General features: G+C 44.5%; 1 protein-coding gene across 2 annotated transcripts in view; it reads right to left on the bottom strand.

Moving 5' to 3' along the window:
* The window catches only part of LOC132667344 (uncharacterized), a 56633-nt gene extending 46762 nt beyond the window's left edge, over positions 1–9871 (bottom strand). For both annotated transcript variants that reach the window (XM_078446437.2, XM_078446436.2), the window contains exons 1-2: positions 7975–9871; positions 7057–7124 (exon numbers count right to left, since the gene is read on the bottom strand). In XM_078446437.2, coding sequence (XP_078302563.1) covers positions 8117–8539 — 423 coding nt within the window. In that variant the 5' untranslated portion in view covers positions 8540–9871 and the 3' untranslated portion in view covers positions 7057–7124; positions 7975–8116. The remainder of the gene's footprint in view (positions 1–7056; positions 7125–7974) is intronic.
* Between the last annotated feature and the right edge of the window lie 4478 nt (positions 9872–14349).

Below are 14349 nucleotides of genomic sequence, written 5' to 3'. Positions count from 1 at the left end.
TCAACACCATTTTAGATTCTGCTCCAAAGTGCATAAACTACAGAAAACTATGATCCTAACTCTCACCCAGTTTTGAAAACCCCCATTACCTAAAAGCCACCACTACAGCACTCTTCCTCAACACACACACACACACACACACACACACACACACACACGCACACACACACACGCACACACACAGTGGCAAAAGCAATGTAGACCCAACCCATTTTCTTTTAAATCAATTGTCACTCTCTACTAGTCTGACCAAGTTGTTGAATTCACTGAGTTGCTGCTGAATTTTTGTCAAAGTTTAGTTTTGGTGATTGTTCACACCAGTAGTTTTCATAGATGATTTGACAGAGTAGCTCAGTTATCAGGTCACATTTCAGTTGCTGAAGCAATCCTCCAGGACTCAACATGGAGATGTGAATGGATGAGCTTTCCTTAAAATACACTTTACAGATTTTCTATTTCTGCAGGTGTATGCTCTGCCCGTCTCTACCTCTGCGGGTGAAAAAGGTTCTTTACAAACTCTCCTCCACCTGGTAAAAGATATATGCTTGCTGGGCTCCTGCCATTGGTAATTTGGCAAACTGATTTTCAGAGAACTGGTCTAGTGTCACCACCAAGTGCCACATCCTACTGGAGTTAAACTGTGTTTCCATTCACAGAGTAAATGATTTCAGCAGCTGGAAGCAAACTTTTAGGGAAGAAAAAGATCTTCACCAAAATCACTGTTTTTACATATACTTGTGGTGCCAAATAACATACCAAAAAACATTCACATTCACACCACCTCCACCCAGAAGTGTTTCTTGCACTGCAATAAAGAGTCCCAGCAGTTTGTGTGTGGATGAAGGGTGGGGGGCAGATGAAGGAGAGGAGAGAGTACAGAATTAAGGCCTCTCTTTGCCTTTACCTTGATGTAGCACTTCACCATTTTAAAGCACTTTCAAATATACTGTTTCATCTGATCCACACAATCAGTTAATGTGTTTGCCAGGATCCACACTGCTCTATTTTTCAGTGGAGGAAAGGGAGGCTTATAAAGGTTAAAGAACTCCCCCCACAGTCACACAGGCAATAAGGGAAGGGCTCTGCACCAGAAATAAAACTCTCAACTCTTACTCCTTCATTTGGTCCTGACTCCTACGTGAACAGTTTTTTATACTTCCACCTAAAAGGATATCAGCCAAATACTTTTACCTATATTTCCTTCAGGTATGATTGGTCTGCCTCTGACCATGCTTTTCCTGCTCTATTAATACAGTTAATTTATTTTTTTTATTTTTCACACAGTTCATGTGGCTATAAACTCTTGAAGGTGAAGGCCAGATCTTCTCCATGGTTAGCACTGTTCACAACATATGTCTCTGGCATTCAATGGATCTCCATTTAGTTTCTCTCTTTGGCCAGAGCTTCTTTGGGTACTTTAATGGCCAGTGGATACTAACCAATCAAGCAGTTTCTAAGGTTCTGGCAGGACTTCTAAGACCTACTCACATATAAGTTCAGGAATGAGAATAATATGTCAGGCTATTTTAAACAATAAATGCAACTGTTCTAAGGGCAGACAACACAAAGGGTTTTTTTTTTTTCTAGTCTCTTTGAAGACTAGAAATACAGATCAATGTACAATGCCCATCATCTCTCCCAGAAACTGAAGATTTCAAGTTTTCTTCTATTAACGATCCATCTCATCTGGAAAATTTGAGCTGACTAGTGTTGAACCAAATATCCTAAAATGCTATTACAAAAACTGTTCAGTAAGAAGGTAAAATGCAAAAGCGTGTTGGGTAAAGAACTTAACAAGAAGGCTGCAACCACTTTAGAAGTGTAAAACTCCTTCCACAGGGGAGTTGGGACACTAAAACTTCCATCAAAGCACATGAAAATGACATCAGTGGTCTGTTAGTCCCTCATAAATGGACCAGACCTGGGCAAAGACATTTGAGCAATGTCAGCCCTTGTCAAATCCATAACAAAATTTGACATCTGTTAAATCATTAAAGATACAAATAAAATGTTAACCAAGACCGAGAAGGAAGGCAGAGTGCTGATAGTATGTATTAGGACTAAAAGTAAAAGGCCAGAAAAGATGTGATTAATTCCTGGACTTTGGAATATCACTAGAGCTTGTTGGCTAAACCTTCCCAAGTTTCAAGACACTGGAAATGACTCTGGTAATAAAAAGACTATGGAAATCTGGACTAGATGGATTTAGGGCTTTTCATACTGATATGGCTGTTTCTACAATAAGGGGATATCCTTTGGCTCCTCACATCTTCATCTTCCTCTGGATAACTGGTTTCAATTTCACAGAATGTAATTCCCCCTGACCTCAAAGAGAACTTTGTCCTTGAACTAGCTCCACAGAGCAAAACCCAACTACTGGCCTATAGTAATCATCTTAGCTTTTGTACCTGATTAAACAGTGTTTTCTATTTTCCTTGTCCTTTCAGTATGGGTCATACTAGCTTGGAGGTTCCCTTGTCCAGAAAAGAGAAGAGTTTCTCCTCAAAATTTGTGACAGAGGGGCGCCTGGGTGGCGCAGTCGGTTAAGCGTCCGACTTCAGCCAGGTCACGATCTCGCGGTCTGTGAGTTCGAGCCCCGCGTCGGGCTCTGGGCTGATGGCTCGGAGCCTGGAGCCTGTTTCCGATTCTGTGTCTCCCTCTCTCTCTGCCCCTCCCCCGTTCATGCTCTGTCTCTCTCTGTCCCAAAAATAAAATAAAAAACGTTGAAAAAAAAAATTTAAAAAAAAAAAAAAAAAAAATTTGTGACAGAGAAAAAGCTACTCAGACATCAAATTGTTTTACTTCCATTTTCCTGGGAAAAAGGAAATACCACATTTCCCATATTCTTCTGTAGGCACATGGTGCTTTGGGAATGATTGCTGGCTAACAGAATGTGACCAGAAGTCACACGTGTCATTTCCAGGCTGAGGTAATTAAGAATGGGCATGCTTTCCCCACACATTCTCTCTTCCCTTTCCACATCAAACTTGGAAGTCAAGTTCTGAATGGCATAACTATAAGAAGAGGTCAGCCTAGGTCCCTGAGTCAACAATTAGAGAAAAGATGCCACCTGACCCACATGGGGATCTTAAGTAAATGAGAAGCAAACTAGTACTGGGTTATTCCACTGTTATTCAGAGATTGTCTGAGACTGCACTTAGTATTAATTTCCATGACTAATAAATAACTTCTAGGGGTACCTGGGTGCCTCAGTTGGTTAAGTGGTTAAGTTTCTGACTCTTGGTTTCAACTCAGGTCCTGATCTCATGGTTCATGAGTTTGAGTCCCACATAGGGCTCTGTGCTGACAGCATGGAGCCTGCTTAGGATTCTCTATTTCCCTCTCTCTCTCTCTGCCCCTCCCCTTCTCTCTCTCACATGCTAAAGAAAGGAAAAAAAAAATAACTTCTAGAATGTTGAAATTTTCTAAAATAGGTAAGTCTGAGACTTACATAATAAATGCACCATAAATGGATGGGGATGAATATGCAGCCAGTTGACCTCAAGGAAACCTAACTGGCCCAAAGGAGAACAGACTCCAGCCTTCATATGTGGGTACATGGCAACTTCTTGCACTACAAAGGTGCATAAGAGGAGAGGTACACAGGAAGTACTATTCCACACCCTTGGGACCTGCCAATCGGACCTTTTCAAGGAATAGCCGGAGTACACTAACTCACTAACAGGGACCTTCACTGCTGTCTGGGGGTGGGGCTGGGAAAGGGAGAATGGAGAATCAGCAGGAGGACAAGGCAAGTAATCTGGACCACCGCAGCCCAACTCGATACAGGTAAGAAGGCAACATGTCAGCAGGGCTTCCAACATGCAAGTCCCAACAGTGAGCCCAGGCCTGGCAATGAGAAGCTGGGATGACTATGGAGATCATATCAGTATCTTGAGGGCAGTGAACAACAGCAGCAGAGGGTCCAGAAGCACCAGTCTTCAAAGTGGAAGTGTAAGACTGTCGAGCCAGCTGGGGCAGGTTGAGGCTCTGGGAGGGCCACAGCACGAAGGGCTGCTTGGAGGGGCTTCAGTTTAAGGTGAGCACCAAGGACTGAGGAAGGGGCAGGGTTGCAGGCGCAGTGACCCCAGTGGTGGAAGTAGCAAGGAAGTGCCTTTTTGTGAGAATTTACTAGATCCTTCTCCCACCAGGACTGGTCTAGAAAAGAGTTTACTGGTTCTGCCTACAGCCATATTCCAGAATCTATTGAAGACAGGAGAGGAATCCAGATGCACACCCGTTAACAGAGTATGGCTGTCTTCTCACTCTTCCTTTCCACCTCCCTTTCCCTGCAAGAGCTTCAGGGAGTTGGCAAACATGGCCAAGAAAATCATGCCACAGTAACAGGTAGGCCTCGCTGAACTCCCTTCATGAGATGGATGGACCCCATTGCTGGCTGCATACCACATTGTTCAATACCCACTATCTACACTCATGAGGAGAAAAAACTTGTTCCTCATGTGCCTCTCTCTTCTGCCATCATAAGGCCTATTTTCCTTCTATCACATTCTGTGCATTTGCTAAAGAAAGGAGCTGGATATTTGTTCTAGATCATTTGGCCTGTACCCCAAAACAACAAACACAAGCCTGATTGTGCACCCTGGCTGACATGGATATAAGACAGCAGGACTCGGCACAGAATGAGGCCTAGGTGTGCCAGCCCTCCCAAAGTTTAGCCTTCCCTCTTTTTACACCAAATTAGTGGATGTTATGAATAAAGAGTAAGATTTTATTCACTCAAAAATATTTATTGAGTACAGTGGTACAAAACACTGGAATAGCTCTTTTGGAAACAGTGATGCAGACTGTTTCTGCACTCCTGGGGCTTATGGCATGATAGAGATAAGAAATAGTTTGCAATAATTTTAATGTAAGGAAGGATGTGTTATGTGCCTAAATGATGGAGAAATAAAATGCCACGAGAGCTAATTCAGAGAAAGAGGAGATTACTCTCAGCTGGATTCACTATCATAAAGTATTGGTGCTATGTGGCATCACTGAGTTCACCCCATGTAAATACTTTAGGTAGAAGCTAAGGATGTTAGATGATTACACAAGATCATGGAGCCAGTGATAGAGACAACGAAGCCTTGAGCCCCTTTCTTCTGAATCCAACTTTTTGCCCACCCTGCTATGCCACGCTGCTTCTTAGCAGCTTAGTCATGGGGCTGCCTGGAACAAATTACCTGCTGATCTAGATTCAGCCAATCAATGCATAAACAGCATGAAGTTCATGACTTTGGGAAGCTTACAATCTAGCAAAACAGGTCAAACACATACATATAAGTTTCCATACTTTTTTAAGATACAACCAACCTCAGCAAATATAGGGACTAGATTGATATATTTAACCCATTATCAACCTGCAAGATTTAGCAGGAGGAGAAGGGTTAGAGGTTAGTGGGTACTGAGCAGGTGAAAGAGAGAAAAAGGAAGAGGGACAGAAAGAGAAAATCTCAGAGGCCATTTGCCCGGATAGTGCAAGAAAGGTGGTGGGTCCAGGACAGAGAATTGGTCTCCGTAAAACCTAGAACCACTGCTGGGTCCTCGGCAAGTACTCAGTTTAAAAGCTCTACACAGTAAGAGACAGAGTGAGTGGGGTAAAGGGGTCTATCACCTTGTATTTTGTTCCTGGCCCAAATCCCCATTATTTAATAGAATACTGACTTTCTGTAGTGACCTGTAAAACCTTAGTGCTTCCACCCCCATCCAACATAATACTCAGAGGTCTATCAGCCTCCTCTTGGAACTCATTCATGCAGTGACCAATATCAAGGTGATCCAAACAGCTGCCATCCACTGGTGACTAGGAGTGGAGCTACTGTATGGAACACACCAGAGGACCTGCAGCCTCTGGACCCAGTCCTACCCTTGCTGGTTCAGCGCAAGGCCTATCTTACCAACACCCTCTTGTGTCTCCAGAGGTTTAACCACTATGGGCAAGAAAGGAGGGTAAGGGAACTCAGAAACCTTGTTCACTTAACTGTACTAAAAGATCTTCACGTCCAAACTTTGGTATTCTCATTTGCTCTGAAACCCAAAAGTACAAGTACTCTTGAATATTACATTGCTGTGGAAAAAGAGAAAGGAACCTAACGTTTGTATTATGTTAATGACAATAAAAAACAGCAGTAATAAACTAACATTTATAAAAAAAAAAAAAAAAAAAAAAAGTCTCTTAGTGCCTGACTCTGGAATACCCTCTCTATAAACCTATGGGATAGATTGTTTCCATTTTTCAAAGAAAACTGGGTCTCAGAGAGAGATTAAGACCCTTGCCAAGGGTTACAGCAGAACCCTAAGTGCAGAAGCCAGCATTGAATTTAGGTCTCTCTAATTCCAAAGTTCTTTCCAGACATCAAACTGCCTCTATGTAGAGAAACAACTTTATTTATTTATTTATTTACTTACTTACTTATTTACTTATTTATTTATCCACATCCAGTTTGGAGTCCAACTCAGAGGCTTGAACTTATGACCCTGGTATCAACACCTGTGCTGAGATCAAAAGTCAGACACTTAACCAACCCACTTAACTAACGGAGCCACCCAAGTGGCTTGAAAAACAGGTTTATATCAACCATAACAAAGTAAAAATATCCCAAAAAGAGTATCACAATGGAAGCGGTGGGGGAGGGGAGCAGTTGGTCTCACAAATAGAGCAGCATGTAAAACATGCTATGGTGCCTGGAATGTCATGGTTAGCATTACCACCACCACCACCACCACAAGGAATAACGCTGCTTACTGTAAGAAACTGATATGATTTCTCCTTCTGCTCATTGAGGATCATGTTTCACTTTTCACTCTTCCTGCTAGGAGGCTCAGAGACAAATTTAAAGTTCTTCTTTAATAACTGTCTAGTATTCCACATACATATCAGGGTTCTTATTTTCTTCTTACCTTGGCCCCAGCATGTGATTTCTATTTTACCTTGTTCTACTCATTTACTCATCATTTTCATGTTTATTAGGTGGACTCTCGTGAGAGTCCTCAAAACTTCCGTGAAATAAGATAAGGTATGCATGATGTTAATTAAAAAATAACTTAACTTACCTGGGTAGAGCTTTCATCTGTAGCATCACACAGATTCTTTCGTCCTTTGAATTCTATTGCTAACAAATCTGAAAAAAGAAAAAAAAATCAAGACACCATCTGGCTGTCTTTGGAAAGGCAGAGGTAATTCAGGTCTTTGATCTGCTCTGCACATGGACTGAGAGAGGCAGAGAGGACCAAATCTCCCTGACACAGACAATCACTTGCTTTATTAAACAAGTGTCTTATATTATACACAGAGAGTAGTGCATTATGTGGATGCACAAGAAAAACTTATGATGAAAAGTAGATACTGAGCATACTGAGTACTCTGGGTTTTTAAACATTAACGTCACAGCTGTTTCTAATAATTTTTCTCTAACTGCAAGCTTATTTCCACAATATGTACTAATGTAACTGTAACTGCCCCAAAATGTTTTTCATTTTTTTAAAAAATGAAGTCTTCTTAGAAATAACTATGCATCTGAGAGCTCATGACCATGTTAGATCACTACTCCATACACAGGTTTTGTTGCACTCATTGTTTGGTCTGCTATGAAGTAAGGTGGGGCAGTTTGAAACAGCTGATCTTAAAGAACTTGTGAAATGTGTCTTTCTAAACAACAATAATAAAACAAAACAAACAAAAAAGAGAGCCTCACTAATGAGAGAAATCAAGGAAGTTATTAGGTGGTGCGCCCTGGGATTTTACATGGCAATGGCAATGGGGGAGAAGTTTATTCCTAACCCATATCTGGGGCAATGATAATGGTAACAGGTCGTGTGGGAAGCTGAGAAAAAACCGGCCGCCGGTTGGCCCAGGGCTTGGGGAGACTTAAGTCTTCTGTTTCAGGGTTGGTTGCATTACAGGGTTTGCCTGTATTCAAGAGCAAAGAAAACGTGTATTACTAATCCTTTCAGGTTCCTCCTTCTAATTACCTTTTATTTTCAACTGTGTCCCTCCGTCCAGGTAGATGCTTCATTTTCCAGATGGTTTTATATTTTTGTGAAAGGTTGGGAGACTTCTGGGAGAAAAAGTTGATTTCTTCCTGGAGAGACTCTCTGCCTGGGTTTGGCAAAGTCAGAAACCAATGCCTTCTCTGAGGCTGGATCTCCTGCGCGGCTCTGGGTGGTCTCCATCGCGTCTGCGCTTCAGGACAACGCACACGGCTTCCCTTTCAGCCCAGGTTGCGGAGGCCGACGCTCGGCTCCCGCCGCGGGTTGCGGAGTCCCATGGCTGCTGCCCACCGCCGCGACGAGGTGGAGGGGTCAGCCCGGAGCCGAGTACGGGGCGCGGGGCCAAGCCTGAGTCTGCGGGACGTGCCGGGCCCGGCAGCTCTGCTTCGGGCCGGGATGGGGCAATGCGGCCAACGTTGCCAAGGGCGCCCTGTGCCCCAACCCGGCGCTCCGGCCGCGCCCGCCCGCCTTCCGGAAGCGCTGCGGGCCCCAAGGAGCCTAAACGTCCACGAGCCCAATTCCTCCCGGAGGCCGCAGGCCAGGGCATGAATACCTCAACCTCCACCTCCAAATATCTGGGGCGGGCTGTGAACAGGCACACAGCGGGATAGTTGACAGTCTCTCTGCCTCCCCGCCCCAATCTATTACTCCACCACCCGGCGGGCGAGTCCGGCAAAGATTATCCCAGTTGTAACTTTGAGGAGGTTAAGGCGGGGACGTGATCAAGGTCACGAAACAAACCCGTGCGGAATCGCGTCGCAAGCGCAGTCTGTTCTGCCACCTCCACCCCGCCCTGTCCCGGAGTGCTCTGGAAGGGCGGACCACTGGCCGGGGCGCAGGCCGAGGCCTGAGGTCAGGGTGGATTAGAGATTACGCCCCGGGGTGAGGAAGCGGTGGGAGGCGCGGCTGCCGAGGTCGGCTAGGGCCCGGGACCGCGCGCGGGGCGGAGCGCGAGAGAGGGCGTGCGTCGCCGAGCCTCGGAGCCACAAGGAGGCCCCGGCTCCCCCGGCCGCGGCTGCGGGACCTCAGCTGCGAGCGCGGTGTGCACCCTACCCGCTGGCGCTGCCCGCAGAAAAGTGAGGCCCGTGCAGTTCCGGAACTAGAGCTCCCCGCGAGGGGGGGGGGAGGGGGTCTTAAGTTTTCACTCACTTTGTTCTGTAACCTAGTTTTTAAAGGAAATTCTAAATTCAAATGGATACAAGACACGAACCGTCTTCTCTTCCCCACTGGTTTCCCTCCTCGGCTCTACTGTGGTAACCGAGATAGGCAGACCACGCCTCACACGCGCGCACTCTCACGCACGCACTCTTTAAGCCTGGGGTCTTCATGGATTCCAAGGCTTCCGCCGGCAGGGTGGTGTGGCCTTAAGGATGTGGGGAGGTTTCTGAGAGGCTTGATGGTCCTTATTGTCAGTCCCCTAGCAAGAGCCAGACGCCGCGCCAGGCGGTGACAGAGGCTTCGTACCCTCTCACAGGCGAGAGGGGGCGTGGGGGAAGGGCGCGGGCGCCCACACTAATCAATAACCCCCTACGGGCTCTGAACAGCAGGGGCCTTTTCAAGACAGATGCCCCGGGAAATGATCTATTTATTGTTCGCACTTACTGTGCACTTAGCACCGAGAGGGTTGTTCTTTACACTTATCAACGGAAACCCGCGGCTGGGATTCCCTTTGGCCGCTGAAGCGCGAGTCCGCCTGCAGCCGCGCGTCGCTGCCGCCACAGGCAGCGCAAGGTCTTGGGCTTCACCATTCCAACAGGTGGCGAGGGCCGGCGGCAGCGGGTCGGGGCGCCCCTTGCCCTATCCGACCTACAGGTCCCGGGGCGCCGTGGCCAGCCGCCTCGCTCCCGGGAAGAACGCGAGGGCTTGGCGGGAGCCGGGGTTCCGGAATGGGGCGTGTGCACTGAGAAGCAAATGCGCAGGCGGGCGCCGGACGGCCAACAACTACGGCGCCGCCGCAGAGAACTTCCCCGGGAGCCACCCTTGATTTCCCGTAAGAAGAGTTAACTGTGAATAGCTAAGACGAATATCCCTTTCAAGTGACTTGAGCAGAGGACCTTCTCCGGGATCCAGACGCTGTGGAGGTTGTTACTCCATGCTCATTACCGCCCCCCCCCCCCCATCCCACCCCGCGTCAAGTTTGCTTCCCTTAGTCCTCTTTGATTTTACACACACACACACACACACACACACACACACACACACCCCACTGGAGAATTCTCGATGGTGAATTGGAGGGGGGGGGGGGGGTCGCTAAGGCGTAGCCATGCCGTTCTCCCCCAACGTGTTGTGTTCCTTTCTAGGATAACTCTGAACTCGGGACCGAGTCAGCGGGTCGCTCGGATCCCCGCGACTAAGCCCCATTCACTTGGGCCAGGCGACCCCAGCGGCTGCTGAAAGTCGCTGCTGCTTGCTGCGGGCGCGCGGCTCGGAGCGCGCTGCTTCCCGAAGCCGCCCGCGACGCTGATTTATGCTCCAGCGGCTCGCGAAAACCCCAACGCTTTGGCTGGGTTAATTTTTGTCAATTGTTCTTCATCACACTGAGATAGTTTGCAGCTTGAGGCGGGTCTTATTTATCACCCTGCACATTTGAAATACAGTCAGACATAAAAATAACTGACTCTGGGACTCTGGCGCAATATTGGAGCCGTCGGGGAATAATTTGGCTAACTGACTTGGACGTTTCACCTTCTAAACAGAAATGCAACTCTCAGTCAAACTGTAAATCAGATTGTCTTCGGCAATGGAGGGGGGGGGGGGGAAGGCACCAAATCCAGAAGGGAACACAAATAAAATGAAAGAAAACGCACATATTGACCAAAGGAAAAATGAACTTCAGAAATCCAGACTGGATTTTAATTTTAGACGTGGAACCTCATCGGGAATGTGAATTCCTAAATGTTTTACCAGCCAGATCCGTCCCAGAAATTCCTAGGGTGCTCCCCGGAAACTGAACTGATTGTTTCATTTCTTATTGTTACTGCTGTTTTTGTTATTGAATGAGAAATGCTTTGGGGGAGCTCTCCTTGAAGAGCTCTAATTATAAATGTTAAGGAGAGGGTGCAGAATGGTTTGGGAAGGAAAGGATGGGAGCTCGAAAGTGACCTAAAACTTGGAAAAGAAGGAAATCAGAAATTGCCCTGGCACTCGCCTTGTTCACAAAGTTCTGTGAACAGATAGAAAAGAATTTGGTATTGTTTTCTGCGCCTCAGCGATTCCTGTCTCCACCTAAGTGGAAGCCCCCAAAAATGAAAGCTCAATTTCTTACCGCCCCACATGGACCAAGTGGTTAAAAGTCTGGCCAGGACTAGCCTTCGGTAAGGCAGGAACTGGAAAAAAAAAGAGAGAGAAAGAGAGAAAATCCATGCAGGTGACCACTCAACAATTGATCACAAAGGGAAACTCAAAACACAACCAAATAAAACTTATGCCCAGAAAGGGCACATCTGCTATCATTCTGCATTATTTCTACCCCAGGTAAATTTCATTCTAGCACACCAAAGTGGGAGATCAGCCTCCGGCTTTCACAAAGCAAATCTGAGGACGGTTTTCTTGACTTGAACCCACAGCGACCTTACCTGTAGGCAGTCGCTCTGTTTTTAGGGTGTTTAAACAAGTATATATTTGTTTAAACTCCTTTTTGACCAAGTTCTTTCACATAACTTGCTTCTAACATTTCTCCAAATAAAGTTGAACAAGAGAGCTGTGACTCTTAAAATCCACAAATTAAATTTAAACTTAAAGATACCACAGGGGGCTTCAGGTAGAAAATTGGAGGGATTATTTTAAAATCACTTTGAAGGTTTAAGTAAAGATACCTTGGTAGTTGCTAGTACTTGGTATCCATCGATAATACTGAATATATAATATTATGATTGCAATCAAAATATGTAGTTTCAAAGGTGTTAAATGAAATAAAATTAAATCTAATCTTTTGATGGAAAAAAGATCAGCGATTTGGTGGGCATTTTTTTTTTTCCCTCAACAGTAAAGTGAACTGGTGGTGCGTTTTTGACATTTGTGGCATCCAGTTCTTAATCTGGTGGTTTTTCTACCGGCCCCAAGCTGGCTTTCCCCAACTTGACATCTCTGCTTCTTCGAAGAGGGATATCTCTCAATAAATTCAGACCGCTATGCTGCCGGGCAATACCCCTGTTGTGAGTCATCCTTTGCCAATAGATGGTCTGATGTCCTTTTCAGTATAACCAGCTGGGAAATTAAAAGACGGATGTTTGCTTCTCCACATGTTTATTTATTGGGGTTTTTCCCCCTTTATTCCTAACACATCAAGATGAGTTCTTTCTCATAGAATCCCAAACCACAAATATCTCCAAAAATGTATATTTCAAAAATTAAATCTACAGATGTAATACATACTGTGAACCCTATAAAATGCGTTTACAATGCTGACTTAAAGAAAGAAATTTATAACTTTCATATGTACCTTCCTTGTGCAATAGGCAACTGCCATATGTTTCCGACTTCCATAATTCAGTTTTTTTCCTGGACATCTGTAGCAGGTAGTGAGTGCTTCTTAAAGTACATTTTATGTAATATGAGAAGGAACCCGCACCAAAGACTAGAGGTTAACATAAAAAAGCAGAAGTCTTTCTAGAAATGCTAGTTATTCTAAATTTACATCACCTATTACCAATGGCCTGAGATAGGTTTTTTTCCTCCCTCTTTCTTCATGAGGCTGGATTTGGAAATGCAGTATTGTATACTCTGAGGATTCTTTACAAGCAGCGTTTCCCAAACATCGAAATGTTTTGGTAGAGTTCCTCTTGTTATTACCATTCTTTAGGCTTTTGTTTGAAGATTCTCATTTGGCTCTTCCTGAAAACTCAGGTTGGAAATGTATTCCAGTAAGCTTATTTTATTTAATGCAAAGTTTAATATTTTTGTATTTCCCCCTATATTTTTAAAGGAAAAAGAACTCTAACCTCTTCATTTTTCATTTATCTCGATTGTTCATGGTACATTTCTTAAAGGATGAGAGAGTTCACACAATTAGAAGTGAAAAGAAAACAAAACCAAAAGTCATGCAGAAACGTCAGTTTGTTGTCAGACTTTTTGCCCACGTGTTCAAATTCAGGCTTCATTCCCAATGCTATTAATATTTTTCTATAGTTTACTTCTTTTTGTGCAATTCCTGTGCTAACTTTAAATTACTCTGGTAAAAATCTTTTCATTCAGCTGAAACTGAAATGTCTCATCTGTCAGTAGAAAAATATGAATAAATTCCAGTCACATTCTTCATTATTTATACTTTCAGCAGGTTATATAAATGCGCACAAAATTTCCACTGTTTAAGAACTTTGGTATCTGCAGTTGTGAAATATGAGAACAGGCCCCAATTTACAGCCAATTAGAGGATGTAATAATTTTTACAAAAAGCTAAAAACCATACCTAGTATTTCTTACATGGAGCCTAGACAGGGATACTTAGTTACATTTTCAATTCATTTTAGTAAGCAGAAGATTCAAGATAATCTTGGATTATAGGGAAATAATATTAAATATTTAATTGAAAGAATATGAAGGTATGTATTTTAAAAATCAATTTAAACATAGTATTATATAGCATAAGCTACTAAAATGGCCACTAACTACTTAGAGGATATTATTTAATTTCCCCACTCATTGTCTCAGTTTGATTTATATCCAAATCGACCTGTTGCAATATTGGTATCAGCAACATCCAACTACCCATCTTTAGGTATTCATTTACATCTGGATGTTACCATTACTTCCTTCAAGCCATCTTATATTTGAATCAGGTCTTAGTGATAGAGAAAGTGTGGCTTTTCTCGGACATTTCTGTTACTAACCCCTAACTGTAGGGTTGTGGGAGGAGTGTGAGTCAATGAATGACCAAGTGAAGGCAGCGATTTTTTTTCTAGCACAGGGTGAAAAATAATTGTAGTATCCTCTGTGGACAGAGAGCAGATACTGCTGGAAATTGGGCATGAATGGGGAAGCTCATTAGCCTAGCAGAGGGAGTCTTGTTATGGACACATCACAGGTCCAACCCCTCCACTTGGTAGGTCAGAGGCATCATTCTCTCCCTTCCTTCTCCTTCTGGATTCTGGAGTGCTTGGAGATGGAGAGGGATGGAGGAAGGAAGCTAAACCTCAGAACACACTCTCCTTCGGCTCTACCAAAACTCTGTACTCCTCTAAGCCCCACCGAGAATGATCCTTGACTTAAAAACCAACACTGCAAGACAATCTCTCTGGGCCCTGAGGTGCCCTGAAGGGCTCTTTGGATAGGCTGCTGGAGTTCTTTTGTAGACGCATTCTGTCTCAGATGATTACAATTGGGAAGAGACTCGTTGTGAAAGAGAAGAATGGTTAACAG

The sequence above is a fragment of the Panthera onca genome, chromosome B2, assembly GCF_046562875.1.
Source record: "Panthera onca isolate mPanOnc1 chromosome B2, mPanOnc1 haplotype 2, whole genome shotgun sequence".
NCBI classification, from domain to species: domain Eukaryota; kingdom Metazoa; phylum Chordata; class Mammalia; order Carnivora; family Felidae; genus Panthera; species Panthera onca.
Note: the sequence above shows the minus strand (reverse complement) of the source record. Positions and strands in the feature narration are given on the sequence as shown.